The 15334-nt window shown below is 37.1% G+C and overlaps 1 protein-coding gene across 1 annotated transcript in view; it reads left to right on the top strand.

The window, feature by feature from the left end:
- AKR1D1 (aldo-keto reductase family 1 member D1) overlaps positions 1-15334 on the top strand; it is a 78380-nt gene that overhangs the window by 60287 nt on the left and 2759 nt on the right. The window contains exons 7-8 of the mRNA XM_074193594.1: positions 1429-1594; positions 3492-3574. Of these exons, the coding sequence (XP_074049695.1) occupies positions 1429-1594; positions 3492-3574 (249 nt within the window). The remainder of the gene's footprint in view (positions 1-1428; positions 1595-3491; positions 3575-15334) is intronic.

Here is a 15334-nt window from a genome sequence, read left to right as displayed (position 1 = left end):
GACAATTCTGTGTCAGAGCTGGAATGTCAACCCAGGTCCTTTTATTATAGTATAGAAAACTATACAATTAGTAATGATAATAAATAGCAATCTGTAGATGACTAGAGATCAATAGAGATGAGATGCATACTCAATTTGAACATACATACTGAGATTTGAAGATGGAAAACTCACTGTGTAGGAAATTCCTTTATTACCAATACAAGATGACAAACCATCTATGACTTGGTAGCTCAGTCCTAAATGGTTGCCTGAGGGACATAAAAGTTAAGTAATTTGTATAAGACCACACAGCCAATAAGTACAGATAAAGGATTTGAATACACTTTCAAACTCATTATTGTGCCCATTCCTGTTGTTTTTCCTTCATTCTGGAAGAGGACCCTGATGTCATGGAGGTAATGCTATGGCATGCAAGTAAATTGGATCTAAGGAGAGGAGGGGACTGAAATGCTTTTCAACATTCTCCCTTTCTCTTCTGGAACCATCTGGGGCCACTGGCCAGATAAGGATCAGGATGACTGGAGATGGCCCTGGATGCAGGGGGAGACGTTGGCCTTTTTTTAAGCAAAGGTCTTTAGCCGTACTCAGTTTGGCTGAGACAGCATCATTCAGTGATTAGGGTTAGATAAGAAAGAAAAGAGGCAAAGGATGACCTTTTTTTGTGTAGTTAAAAAAAATCTATCTGGGAGGGGAAGACCCTCAAGGTTTTGGACCAAAACAAAAATGATGGCTATTTGCATTCACTCTGAATCAGTCAGGGCCCAAACAATGACTATATGGGGTTTACCTGGGACCTATTATTGGCTAAGCAACCAGAGTGATTGGGGACTGGTAAACCCAAGATATTTCACCAGGTTTCAGCAATCAACATTTATTTTCCTTTGGTCAGAGCACACAGGTAAGGGTATCCATTGTATCCATTATACTATATTGAAAAGAAGGAAGAAAAGGAACATTTTTAAGTGCCTACTATGCCAGGAACTTTACAAATTCATCTTTTGATTTGATACCTCATAAATGTTTTGAGAACTTGAACATTAATTTTAATAACAGAAATCTATATGAGTTACTGAGCTAAAACAAATAACAAAGAATTTCAGTACTGTGTCCAAAAACTCCAAAAGCTGGATGCTTCATCTATCAAGGATATAGAAGAAAACCATACAAGAATCATCATCCCGCAGTATGGAAGAAAAACTAGAAGAGACCCAGATAGTTCCATGAACTTGACCTCCCTCACAAAAAAATGGTCAGTGGATAAATAGGTATTTATCAAGAACTTACCATAAATTTAGGAAAATCCAGTTTTAGTTAATGTGGATTCTCTTTGTAGGTGATCAAGTGGGAAGAGAGAAGATAGTAAATTCCTCAATTGATTTTATGATCCTAATCCAAATATCACATATGTTCCATTCTTGTTTAAAGGGTAAACATAGATTGTCCTCCCTTATTGGAAGAGTCTTTGCTAATTTCTTTGAGTCAGAAATACATTAAGACACCAGCCCAAATCTGTCTACGTTTCAATATCCAACGAGGGATTGTTGTCATTCCCAAAAGTTTTAATGCTGAAAGGATAAAAGAAAACTTCCAGGTAAGAAAGTAGTTTGTGTAACTGCATAAAATGCTATCTGGAGATTACAAATAATGATGGCAATGAAGTGAATCTTCAATATTCAACTGGCAGTGACGTCTTTATTTTCTTAGGGACCCCTTAGCTAGAGTTACTTCTGTGTCTGAATTTAATCTAATTGAAAATAGCCAATGATCAATTATTCAGGGACAAAATTTCAATGGAATTATCCAGTTTCATTGTTTTTCTTGCTTTCTTGTTCAGTCATTGCTTGCCAATGCTTGTTAAGCAAGAAGTGGAAAATTCTCACTGGATAATGAGATTGGGGAAAAACATGAAACTTACTATTCAATTTTTCTAATTGTTAGAACTTGTGGATTTAAAAAAAAGTTTAGTGCAGGCAGAGGCAGATAGATATCAATGAGGTTTGGAGATTATCCAGATTTCAGCCACCTGTGTCTGCTTCAATATAGGCAACCGATAACCACTTATAATGACAATTTCTTTTTCTGCAGTAAAAACAAAAATGAAAGAATTAGCCAAATTAAATGACTATGCTATGACTTCAGAATGTGAAAACTGGACCAATAACTGAATCACTCTTATGTTGCTAGAGTATCTGAGATGGGGAGTAGGGAGATGAGAGTGAGAGAGAGAGAGAGAGAGAACAAGAACACTATGGTCTGTTTGTTTTGAGTGAAGAAATCACCAGACTCTGGAGGGTAAGAAAGATATAGGTTGTAATTCACAGGTTACTCTTTGGAGAAGCAGCAAAATAGTTGAGTTTTAGTATTAATGTGAGCTAAAGGGATAGAGAGACTAAAAGGGAGGCTGTGATTTTAAAAACTGAGTTTCTAAAAAGGTTGTAAGGTTAAACCAAAAGAAACAGTTAAAGAAAAAAAAAAGGAAACAGCCACCAAACAGTGGTTGGGCTTAAATCAATAAAGATTCAACCAATTCAATCTGTAGAGCTGGGACCATATGGGTCCACAAGCACCTGAAGTGAGATCACATGGATCCAGCCTGGAGTAGGGGTTTGGCTAAGTCTTTATAGGGAGCTTAGCCCACCTCCTTTGAGGGAGGAGTCAGGGAGAGGGGATCAAGGAGTGACCCACCTGGATGTGACTTGGAAGGCTAGGAGCCAAACAAGTGGAGAGAGGGGTAAGAAGAAGGGGCTGAGGTTGTTCTTTAATATCTTATTGAATTTACATTTGAGAAGAGGGTTAAACTGAACAACAGAGAGGGAGTCAATAGCCCATAGAAAATGTCAGACCAGCACAGATAACAATACCCCAATACTCTTGGAAAGTCTAGACAAATATTTCTCCTTCAACATTTTCACCAATCTTGGAGACTGCTATTCAAATGCTTGACTGGATATAAATAGAGTTCAAGGGTGTGTTAAAGCCAGCTCACTGTTTTCAAGAATTAATTGTTAAATTTTCAGTGAGAAATAATAAATACTAAAATCCAGTACTGAATTTCTCTTTTTGATAATTATCTAGACTTAAGAAAGTGAGGGAGAAAATATTAATAATGCAAATAAACTTAAAAGTTTGCCATTGGGGTAGAGGGAAGAGTTGATTGTTAAGCATTTACCAACACAACAATATGCAAAATTATGACTTCCTATACTTTTCAGCTGCCAAAAAAGTAGGGAAAAGCACTAAGACTTGAAAGGGATCATAGGAAAGGACTAGAACTTCCAAAAGTTTCCCCATTGGCACGCCAAAACATTGATTCTTTAGAAACTGACATAATGATTATATTTGACTTTCCGGGGAACTTTTGATTCTATGGAAATTTATGGGATTAGCCACTCATTGTTTTATTACTATGAATTGCCATCCTGCTTAAAAACTTCAGTGTGTATTATGATGCTCCTGAAATTATCACACTCTTATTTTCCATCTATTAGATCTTTGACTTCTCACTCACTGATGAAGAAATGAAGAACCTAGAAGACTTGAATAAAAATATTCGCTTTGTGCAATTACTTATGTAAGTTCTGGGGGCTCTTCTAACAAGTTCCAAGTTCCATTGATTTAGGAAATTTAGCCTTTGAGTCTAAGTCGGATATAAATCAGATATTTGGCCTTGAAGAAGTCCTTAAACTCTCTTAGCTTCAGTTTACTCATATGTAAAATGAAATTAATTATAGTAAAGCAAAGAATTTTCATATTGGTTCATTAAATTTTTCAGAAAGTGGACAGTAGGGGGAAGCTAGGTGGTATAGTGGATAGAGCACCAGCCCTGAAGTCAGGAGGACCTCAGTTCATATTTGACCTCAGACACTTACTAACTACCTAGCTGTGTGACCTTGGGCAAAAAAAAAACGTGGATGGTATTTCTTTTCAAATTTTGGTAATCATAATTGATCATTTGGTATGTTGATTTATTGTACATTGGTATTCTATATAGTCTCATTATTGTCACTTTTTAATGAAAAGAATTCTCCTTTCTATGATTTGTACTTTAGCCCATCAATTCTTTAGGGCTAATTTATTTATTCAACAGTTGATTTTAATAATTTAAAATTCTTTTATTTAACATAATTTCACTGAATATAGTTGAAGTTAGAATTGAATAAGTTAACTGGGGAAAAAATCTTTACAGTAAGTTCTGATAAAATTTTTGTTTATGTATATATAAGAAACTGATTCAAATTCCTAAGATTAACCATTGATAAATGGTCTAAGGAAAGGAGCAAATAGATCTCAAGGGAAGAAACCTAAGCTATCCTTGGCCATACAAAAAAAAATGTTCCAAATCACTAATAATTAATAAGAGAACTCTGAGATCCTATCACATAACCATCAGAATGAAAAAAATAAAAAAAACTTACAAATTTTGGTAGAAGCTTCAAGATAAAAGGTGCATTTATGAGCAATTGCTAGAACTAAGAATGGGTTGCAACCATTCTGGGAAGTAATTCAACTATGTTGTTGTTAGACTTAATTAAAACAAAGTTCTTATGTGAACAAAAATATCTAAGGCCACTTTTTGTGTTTGACAAAGAGTTAGAAACAAAGTAAATAAATACCTATCAACTGGCGAACAATTGAACATTTTATTAGAGGAAAGTAGTGGAATAAAACTATTGTGTTGGAAAAGATGAGAAAAAAAAGTTGATTTGAGACAGTTAGGTGGCATAGTGGATAGAGCACCTGGGCCTGGAGTCAAGAGTACCTGAGTTCAAATCCAGCCTCAGACACTTAATAATTACCTATCTGTGTGGCCTTGGGCAAGCCAGTTAATCCCATTTGCCTTCCAAAACCTTAAAAGAAAGAAAGAAAAAAAGTTGATTTTAAAAAGATAAGGAAAGACTTGAATGAAATGATACACAAAGAAATACATACATATATATATATATATATATATAAATATATAATTGCATTATTCCTCTTTTCCTGGTATGTTTAATGGGAATGAATGTGTGATATAGTAACAGTTTTTAACTTCAATAGATATAATTATGTCATTTTTATATTAATATAGTTAAAATTATAATTTTATTAATATTAAAATAGCTCTACATTGCTAGTATAAACCCTACCTGATCACTGTATAATTTTTGTAATATATTGTTTTACTTTAAACTATGATTTTATATAAAATTTTTGTATCAAGGTTCATTAAGGTCAATTTTTTGCTCTTTCCTTTTCTTAACTTTCCCAATTGGAGGTAATTCAATATTTCTATCATAGAAGGAACTTGATAAGATTTTTGCTTTTGCAATTCTGAAAATAGTTAAGATAATGTTGGATTTAATTCTTCTTTCAGTGTTTGAAAGAATTCACTTGAATCTATCTGGTCCTGGGTTCTCTCCCTACCCCCTTTCAGAAATTCATATATGACTTGTTAATTTTTCCCTCTAAGATGAGGTTGTTTAAAGAGTTTTTTTAGGGTTTTTTGCAAGGCAATGGGGTTAAGTGGCTTGCCCAAGGCCACACAGCTAGGTAATTATTAAGTGTCTGAGGTCAGATTTGAACTCAGGTACTTCTGACTCCAGGGCTAGTGCTCTATCCACTGCCCCACCTAGCTGGCCCTCTAGGTTACTCTTGACTGGTTGAAAACCAGTTTGGGATTTGCCATCTCTGGATGGGATTAGGAAAACCCTCCCAGTTTTGTATTTTGGCTGGGCCATTCCCCCTTTCTAATGAATTCCCTAAGACTCCCCTTCCCCCTGTGAAGACCAACACCCTACCATTCCTTACAACTTCCCCCTTTTCTTTTTAATAACAACTTGGTCTTCACACTTTACCAGCAGTGTCTTCCTCAAATTAATTCATAATCCTCATCCTTGATAGGACTACTGACTTTCCCTGTCAATATCTTTACTTCTTCTTTATTAGAGTTGTACACCGGTACTAATTTACTGATAGAATTTATTAACTGGATGTACATGGGGAACACACCCGGGTAATAGGATTATCCCACTTAAGGGCCAATAGTAAGATACCTAGCAACTGTTTTCACCCTGCACCAGTAAAATAACTCATCCAAGAAATACTAAATGGGTTTGTCCAGGTCTGGACTGGAACAAGTGCCAACTTTCTGATATCCCTGGTTATCTCCTTTACCTGCCCATTGTCATCTATCTTTAGACAACAATTTGATAAGTTCTGTGTACCACAGACTGCTTTAGCCAAAGGTACTCTAATACCAATCTATATTGAATAATCGCCTCTCTTGTTAGCATGGCTTGGTCAGCCAGTAAGTCCAAGGCCTTAGCTGTTTGGTTGGTAATTATTCCACTACAGCTTGGAGTCATATTATTCTATTCAGGATATGAACTAGGCTTCCATGGCCACAACTCCCATACTGTGCCCAGGCAGCAGACTCTTAAGTCTAGATAATGACTCCCTGAACCAAGTCTTTGGACAACTGGGTAGGCAATAATCCTATAAATCCAATGTCCTTCCAGTGCTAGTTAGTCTTTCAGGAATATAGTTTCCAACATTTGAACAAAACTGTTCCTCCTTACTTCCAAGGGGCCCTCTTAAATAGGCCATATAATCATATAATCATCATGATAATAGGTACATTTCCAAAGTTGCTGCACCTCCTTCCACTGGCAAGTTTTTATACCAGTGTCTTTAGAAATGTCTTCTTGGTTCCAAAATCAATCAAAATAAATTCCTGATTTTGTGCCATTGGACCAACCCCAAGAATAGTTACTATACCTAGTGATGTTCCTTAAATTATTTTTCTTGCAAATGACCATTTCAACACTTTCCTTGCAAGTCCATACTAACTCATAATCAGTTGCCCTGGACAAATGTCCCAGTTTGTGCATCTTTACAAGGGATCCAGGTACCATCATTAATCTCACATGAGTCTGAGACCACCTATTTTTAAGTTGTACAGTCCAGAATATATGTACCCTTCTTCTGAACATGTCCAAACATTTGCTACTCCCCAGGCAAATATCCTGGCCAGTCAGTTATAAACAATAGTCACTCTGAACTGGATCAGTCATTTGCCACTGGTGTTTCTCTCCTCTGGATCACAATCCTGTGCCACAGTGCACCTCTGACCAGGAACTGAAAATCTAGGCCAGAACCAGGGGTACTGTCACCCAAGGCCAATTCTCAAACTGCTGTGAACTACTACAAGTCCAAAAGTTAGCCACATCAAAAGACTGGGCATTGACTTCTGTCAGCTAGACTCTCCTCCCACCTTTACTAATACCCCATTGTCTAAAGCAGAGATAGGACTCGCCCTAGATAGGATATACAGACTCATATGATATAATAATGCCACCCAATGATCTCCCTTTCTCTCAATGGAGAACATTTTCACCCTGCCTCCCTTCCTCCTTTCCACAAGGAGAAGGGCATAAGTAGGGGTGTCACACATTTACAGAGTCAAGGAGAAGTTACAGATAAACCATGTACACATAGGCAAAAGATGGTGGAGGTGTCTCTCTTCTTTTTTCTCTTCCCTTTTCCCCGGAAACATCCCATGTCCTTCTACATCTTCTGAGTCTGTTCCAAAAAGTCCTCTCCAGTTCTGGTGACTAGTTGAGACCTTGTCTTCTGGTAAAGAGACTGTTTAACATCCTATTCAGATCAGAACATGTTTCCATCACAAAACAATGACATTCTGGAGCTTATTACAATTTATCATTTCACCTTATTGCCATACTGACACATACTTTACTCTTAACACAATAAACTTCCATTAGTGTTTTACTACATGAGCAAACTCCCAATGAGAATTATCACATTGACTCAAGCTTGTAACAATATACCAGTATCTGGTTTAAAACAATCTTAACCTTTGCTTTCCTTACTTTAATGACTCCAACATTCTTAGCCAAAATGAATTTTTTCCCAAAATATTGCCATATTTTCCTTTTCCTGGTGTATTTATCTAACTTGCATTCCTTTCCTTAAATTAGAACTTGAAACTGTAATTATTCTAAGAATTTCCCATTCTTTTTCTTACCTAACTATCCACTCTAACACAAAAACTAAGGAAACTTAATTCCTATCTTAGCATGTAACTGATAGCAGATATCAGAGCCAGACACCTAACCTATCTCTGGCTTTTAGATCCAATTCACCTAAAACTTCTTTTACTAGTTTGCTTAGTAACTAACTATAAAGATCCAGGACATTAAAAGAAAATTTATTTATAGATACAAGTATTGAATGTTCAGGTAGGTCACATGGGTAAGTCAAATGTCTTAGGCCAGATTTATTCTTTAAAACCATTAGAACAAGGGTGGCTAGGTGGCATAATGGATAAAGCACCATCCCTGGAGCCAGGAGTACCTGGGTTCAAATCTGGTCTCAGACACTTAATAATTACCTAGCTGTGTGGCCTTGGGCAAGCCACTTAACCCCATTTGCCTTGCAAAAAAAAAAAACCTAAAAAAACCCCATTAGAACATCACCTCTACCATCTTTCACCTATTTGTACATGGTTTATCTGTAACTTCTCTTTGACTCTGTAAATGTGTGACACCCCTAGTTATGCCCTTCTCCTTGTGGAAAGGAGGAGGGGAAGCAGGGTAAAAATGTTCTCCATTGAGAGAAAGGGAGATTATTGGGTGGCATGATTATATCACATAGGTCTGTATATCCTATCTAGGGAGTGTCCTATCTCTGCTTTAGACAATGGAATCCAAATATCATTTTGGGGAAATCAAGTCAAAGGGGTCCAACCTCAGTAATACTGAGAAGCCACCCCTTCAGCTGCCCATCCCTGTCATCTGACATCTTTAGCCCTTTGGCTTCCTTGACTCCAAGAACATGACATTTACCCAGTAGCATTTTCTTTTGTTGACCATCCTGGTATCTGACATAAGAAAAAAATTGATTAAAAGTCCTGTGATCTAAAATGGTTATTTTACCTAGTTAGAACTTCCAGTGAATACAATTCACTAAATTCCAATTATAATCTTAATGGAATCCCAATTAATGAAACCCCTACTTAAAGCTCAGATTATCCTTCCTGGGTCTTTGCCTAAAACCCAGTATTCTAACTATGCCTGGCCCTAGGGGTCTCATCTCCTACCTCTTACTAGAGACATCCATTTGTATGAAATCATATCTACTCTATCTGTATATAAAGATGGTATATCAGAGTCCCCTTGGCTAGAGAAACCTTCTAGCCTGTTGTATCTTACAACAAATACCTCCTTTGTCTAGGAGATTGCACAGAAAAATCTCAAATTATCTTGTTACATGCTTTTGCTTCAAAATCAAACAACCACCTCTTTGGAATATACATATATATATATATATATAAATATTCCCAATTCACATATAGTTAGAAATGTCTATACATAAACTTGTTTACCTATTAGCCATCCTCAACATATAAATGGTTATTTTTGTTTTTCAAGGCAATTGAGGTTAAGTGACTTGCCTAAGATCACACAGTTAGATAATCATTAAGTGTCTGAGGCCTAATTTGAACTCAAGTCTCCTGGCTCCAGGGCGGGTGCTCTAGCCACTGTGCCACCTAGCTGCCCCCTAACATACAAATTACTTTTCAGAATTCTTTAAAACCATTAGAACAACTTAGGTAGCTTTAAATTTCCAACATGCATTATTAATTTCAATTCAACAGAACATCATTCGTGGGTGGCTAGGTGTCAAAGTGGATAGAGCACCGACCCTCCTGAGTTCAAATGTGACCTCAAATACTTAAGTGGGAAAGCCCCTTAACCCCATTGCCTTGCAAAAACCTAAAATAAAATAAAATAAAATAAATAACAGAACAGCAATAAGAGTAACAGTAACACACAAATTATTAGATTGCACAAAACAATCCTTCCATTATTACAATATTCATGAACCCACAGATCTCATGCTTTTTCATATTTTACTTATTGTCCTTCAAAGCAATCACACATTAATCCTAGGCTTTAATAATACAGTATTTAAATAACATTCACAAGAGATAACTAAATATTGCAAATATAATCTCTTTGCTGTTACAAAAGAATATCACATAACTGATAAAAACATCTTATTCATCAATAAGTTACCTTAAAATAGGGCCCACAATCATAATTTGTTCAGAGACCCCCAGCTGTCTGCAGTTACCAAGAGAGAAGTACACATTCTTGACTTCTTTAAAATTAAACATACATTATTAATATACATGAATCACAAGATTCTTAAACATCTCGTTTCCCTTAGAACAAGAGCAAAATGAATATCTCATGATCTTTACACTTTTGTCTCTTTACCCAAATTCTCAGAATCCAATCCTATACATGATACATTTAAAACCAATGCAATTACAACTAAACTTCCCAACCTTTTGGTTTGGTAAAAACTTTAGAGTGCCTTACACAGAGAATCCAGCACTCATATTCCAAACTCTCTATTTAAAATAAAAATACGGGGCAGCTAAGTGGCACAGTGGATAAAGCGCCGGCCTTGGAGTCAGGAGTACCTGGGTTCAAATCTGACCTCAGACACTTAATAATTACCTAGCTGTGTGGACTTGGGCAAGCCACTTAACCCCATTGATTTGCCAAAAAAAAAAAAAAAAAAAAAAAAACCTAAAAAACCCAAACAAAATAAAAATACAGTTGTTAGCATTATCAGGCTTAACATTAAAACCAATTTTCCCAAAACAAATCAGTAAACATCCCTGGCAACATAGGTATTTTTCTTCTTAGTAACATAATACCACTTTTCTTTAACCCAAAGTTGTTACACTAGAGTTTAAAATCCCAAACCACATAATTCCTTGCAATAGTTACAATAGTGTTAAAATAGTTTATAATCCCAAATTAATTTAACAGTCCAGGTTATTTAATTCCTCCCATTCTGTACAAATTTTGTCAGAATGTTACAACACTAGTATCCCTCTTTTAAAACCCTCAGCTTGCTTCCCAAAATTCAGAAACTTTAAAAACAGTGAGAGTCATCACTTAGGCCACGTGGCCAGCAGATTCATTAAACATGATTTCCTTTCAATAAAGGTGTCTCCTGAGGAGCAGCTAGGTGGCACAGTGGATAAAGCACTGGCCCTGGAGTCAGGAGTACCTGGGTTCAAATCTGGTCTCAGACCCTTAATAATTACCTAGCTGTGTGACCTTGGGCAACTCCTGATTTTTTTTTTCCCAATCACCTATCCCACCTGTGGAGGGGTCTCTTTCTCTTTAAGGCTTAAGTGCTTGAGTTCTCCTTTCTCTCCCCACTCCCTCCCTCCTTGGGCAGGTGGGGCACTTTGGTAGACTCAGTCTAGGGTTCAAGTCTTAACAAGATGGTGGATGGGATCAAGACTACCCCACGTGTCAACTCATCACCCCTTCCCCCACCCCAGAGAAAAAGCATGGGACCTTTCCCAGACATTCATAAGGATAAAAAAATCTTCCCTCCTCTAACTTCTCAATCTTTTCCTTAACGGTTCTTTCTTCTCTTAAATTCTTCTGAACTCTCCCCAAACCACAGCCTTTTCTCTTAAGAATCTCCCTCCCCTTTTCTCTTTTAACTCTACATACCTAGCCCAGCTACCACTGACTCAGTGAGGTAGGGTCTGATTTCCACGTGAGGGCTGCTTCACATCTACTTCCTTCTCCCCCACTTTCTGAAACTCCTGGGCCCAACTCCCAGCTATCCCTCTTTTAAAACAAGCTGGGTCCTCAGACCCAGAAATTACTCAACAGGGACATTTACACCAGGCAGGACATAGAACAAACATACATTTCTTTGGAGTCCCCAACCCCCTGGTTTCCCAGGAACTCTTGGTTGGGCTTGAGGAACAAGAGCCCCTGAGTTTGAGTTTCCTAGTCCTCTTCCTTAAAGGTCATGAGGGGCACAATCTTGTGCCTCCTTCTCCAACTCATGGCATCTTCTTTTAAAGTATCCAGCTTTTCCACATTTAAAACACTCATTCTTTCCACTTCATTTCCCTTTCTTTCCCTTGTGAAGAGAACATTTAAGATCGACATTAATTCTCCTCATGTGAAAGAGGTTGGGCCCTAAGAATTGTTCCAGTTGGTCAGATAGTTCTATTGGATCCTCTACTAAGGATTTCATCTCCTTTTTGAATGCCCTGATTTCATTCACAAAACCTATTCTCCTCCCTGTCCTCCTGTTGACTTTTTCTCCTTTTTCCGAACTTACCCTTTTCTCTTGGACTTTACTGTTAGCCTCCTCCTCTCTGGGAGCAGTTGTAGAACTTGGACTACACTGAGAATCAGGGGATGGGGTATGGGGCAGAGGCAATATTGCCAGAGGATCCCAGCTATGTTTCTTATGTCCTTCTAAGTTACTTAGAAATAATTTAAGTTTAATAAGAAGTAATAAGTAAGAAATAATTTAGTATACCCAATTATTCAGCATGCTGCAAATCCTACCTCCTCTTTGTTTAAAGGTACCTCCAGACAGCATCCTTGCCATACCAGCTAGCTAATTTTCTACTCAAAGAACCTCTCCTTGGGTATTTGATAGGGAGGGGTCTCTTCCTTCCCTCCCTAGGCACCTTTTTTGACCCTTGGCCTCCCATCAAGGTTTTTCCTTCTCTGGAATTATCTAGAATGAGGACTTCTAAGCCCTGAAAGGTTCCTTACCTTTCTGGGTCGTTTCCACAATTTTCCATCACTCTCCATGTCAATGGAAGGGGTTCAGGTCCATTCAGAGATCCACCCGAGGGAACTCCTGAAAAGAAACAGGGATCTGGCTTGAAATCAAGCTATGAGTGTTCCTTCCTCCCGTCTCTTGTGGGACTTCCTCAAGTGGGTTCTGTGGATCCCGGTAATGAGCCCCCAAATTGTTATAAATGAATGAAAGAAAAACCTTCTCGAGTGAGAGAAAATTGTAGATTTTATTCACAAACCTTTCAAGACAGGGGTACCTCACCTGGCATGAGGCATACAATGGCCTTGGAACTCACGTAATTTATAGTCTTCAGAAACTCTTTCCCCTCCCTCTTGGATTTTCATTGGCTCTCAGAGTTCCAGTTGCAATCTAAGAGGTCCACCCATTCCATGACTTGCCCCTAATGTGATCCCCTCCCACATCATAGGACACATGATTTGCTAATGAACCCCAATCGTCACAGGGGGTGTGTGGGTTAATATTCAATTACCTAATTGTGCAAACTCAGTTGCATTAGGTCAAGATCTCTAGGTTACTCTTATTTTTTTTTTTAGGTTTTTGCAAGGCAAATGGGGTTAAGTGGCTTGCCCAAGGCCACACAGCTAGGTAATTATTAAGTGTCTGAGACTGGATTTGAACCCAGGTACTCCTGACTCCAGGGCCAGTACTCTAGCCACTGTGCCACCTAGCTGCCCATCTAGGTCACTCTTGACTGGTTGAGAGCTAGTTTAGGGTTTGACATTTCAGGAATGGAATCAGGAAAACTCTCCCAGTTTTGTGATTGACTGGGCCATTCCCCCTATGGATGCCCTAAGGGCTCCCCTCCACCCTGTGAAGACCAACACCCTACATTCCTCACATAGATTGCACAGTAGATAGACTGACCCTGGAGTCAGGAGGACCTGAGTTCAAATCCTGCCACAGACACTTTCTAAATTACCTAGCTGTGTGACCTTGGGCAAGTCACTTAACCCCATTGCCTTTTAAAAAAACAAAAAATTTAGTTTTCTAATAATATTTCTTCTTCTTCTAATGTTGTCATTTTCTTTTTAAAATTTTTAACAGCAGTAATTTGGTTATCTTCTTTCTTCTTTTAAGTCAAACTGACTTATGTTTTTCTATTTTATTGCCCCCCAAAATAATTCCTAACTTCATTTATTAATTCAAAAAGGTTCTTGCTTTCAATTTTCCTCAATTTTCCTGATTTCTGTTTTGTAATTTGGTTGTTTTTTCTAGTTGTTGGCCTTTGTTTTGTTTTTTTAGCTACATATATTACATACATACAATATATTGAATATTTTTGCTATTCTGTAATTGTTTTTAGGTTTTTATGCCTGGATACTTCATCAACCTTCATAACTACTATGCACAGCTGAGAAATAACTAAATTTCTTTCTATTTCTATTCAGTAATCATTAGAGGTTTATCTTATCTATTTTTTAAAAATTATATTTAGGTTTTTAACATCTTATTTTTTGGTTAATTCATCCAGTAATAGTTTTACTATTTATTTTTCCGTATAATTCATTTAAATTTATTTTAGTTTGCATATAACTATCCTAATTAATCAATCTGATTTCTTTGCTGCTACCTATAACCTTTAAAAAATTAAAATGAGAGTCCATTCTTTCATCAGTTGTTTTACTTTGCATGATTCTTTCCTTGCCTCTCATTCATCACTACTTCATTCTGTCTCTATATCTCTATGTGGACTGACCCCGATAGTTGGACGTTTCAGTAATGTCCTTGTTCATATTCTAACATCCCTTTGCCTGCCCAACTTTCCACCATTACCATTTTGCCAGATCTGTGATTGTGTGATCCCCTTTATCTACTTTCTCCATTCCCATATCTAAGTTGCCTAGTGTTGCTGGAGAAAGTGACCAAATCATCCTCATTGGGTCAAAGATAAATTTACCTCATTACAGCTTAACTAAGTCCTTATTACCATTATTCATCCTTTATTGATGCAGTTAAATTGCCCATAGAAACTGATCTAGATTTTTTCCATTCTCTTTAAGACTTCGATGCCACACTTGCATAACTTTCAGCAAATGGTTTCAACTCTTATTTTACATAAGAAAATTAAGATTTGAAATAGCCAATGTGAGAACAACAAGGAAGCTAGAAAAGATTAACAATAAGATTTCAGAATTCATTTGTAATTAAAAGACTGAGCCTCCCCAATGCTGTATCTTTCCAAAGGAATTTTCTTTGTTCTATAGGAGTAGAGAAAGCAAGGGATGGAGGTGATCTGGGTTTTGGGATTGTCATACTAAAAATAGTAAACCTCAAGAGAATTCATGAAAGTAAACTAAAGGAAATAGGAGAAGTGACTATAATGGATTGAAATGGGAGAATAGGAAGTTTTAGGAAGAAAAAGTTTTGCTCAGGGAGTTGTAGCTGTACAAAACAAGGTTGAAGGAGGTTAATACTTGAGAAAAATACTGGACCAGGAGGAAAATTGAACTCTGACCAAGTAATGTCTGAGTACTTGAGAACCTTAGAGTATTTGGGAAAAGGGAAATAGGCAGAAAGTCAGACAATATACATTTAAGAGGCTATTATCTATTACCAGTATTGTGTGGGAGTTTTTGTTGTAGTGATTTTTTTCAAGTCTATTGGATTTAAATTACTCACCCAGGGTCACACAGCTAGTAAATGTCTGAAATTGGATTTGAACTCG

Source organism: Macrotis lagotis, chromosome 7 (assembly GCF_037893015.1).
Source record: "Macrotis lagotis isolate mMagLag1 chromosome 7, bilby.v1.9.chrom.fasta, whole genome shotgun sequence".
Classification (NCBI taxonomy): Eukaryota; Metazoa; Chordata; class Mammalia; order Peramelemorphia; family Peramelidae; genus Macrotis; species Macrotis lagotis.
This window is presented reverse-complemented; position numbering and strand designations above follow the sequence as displayed.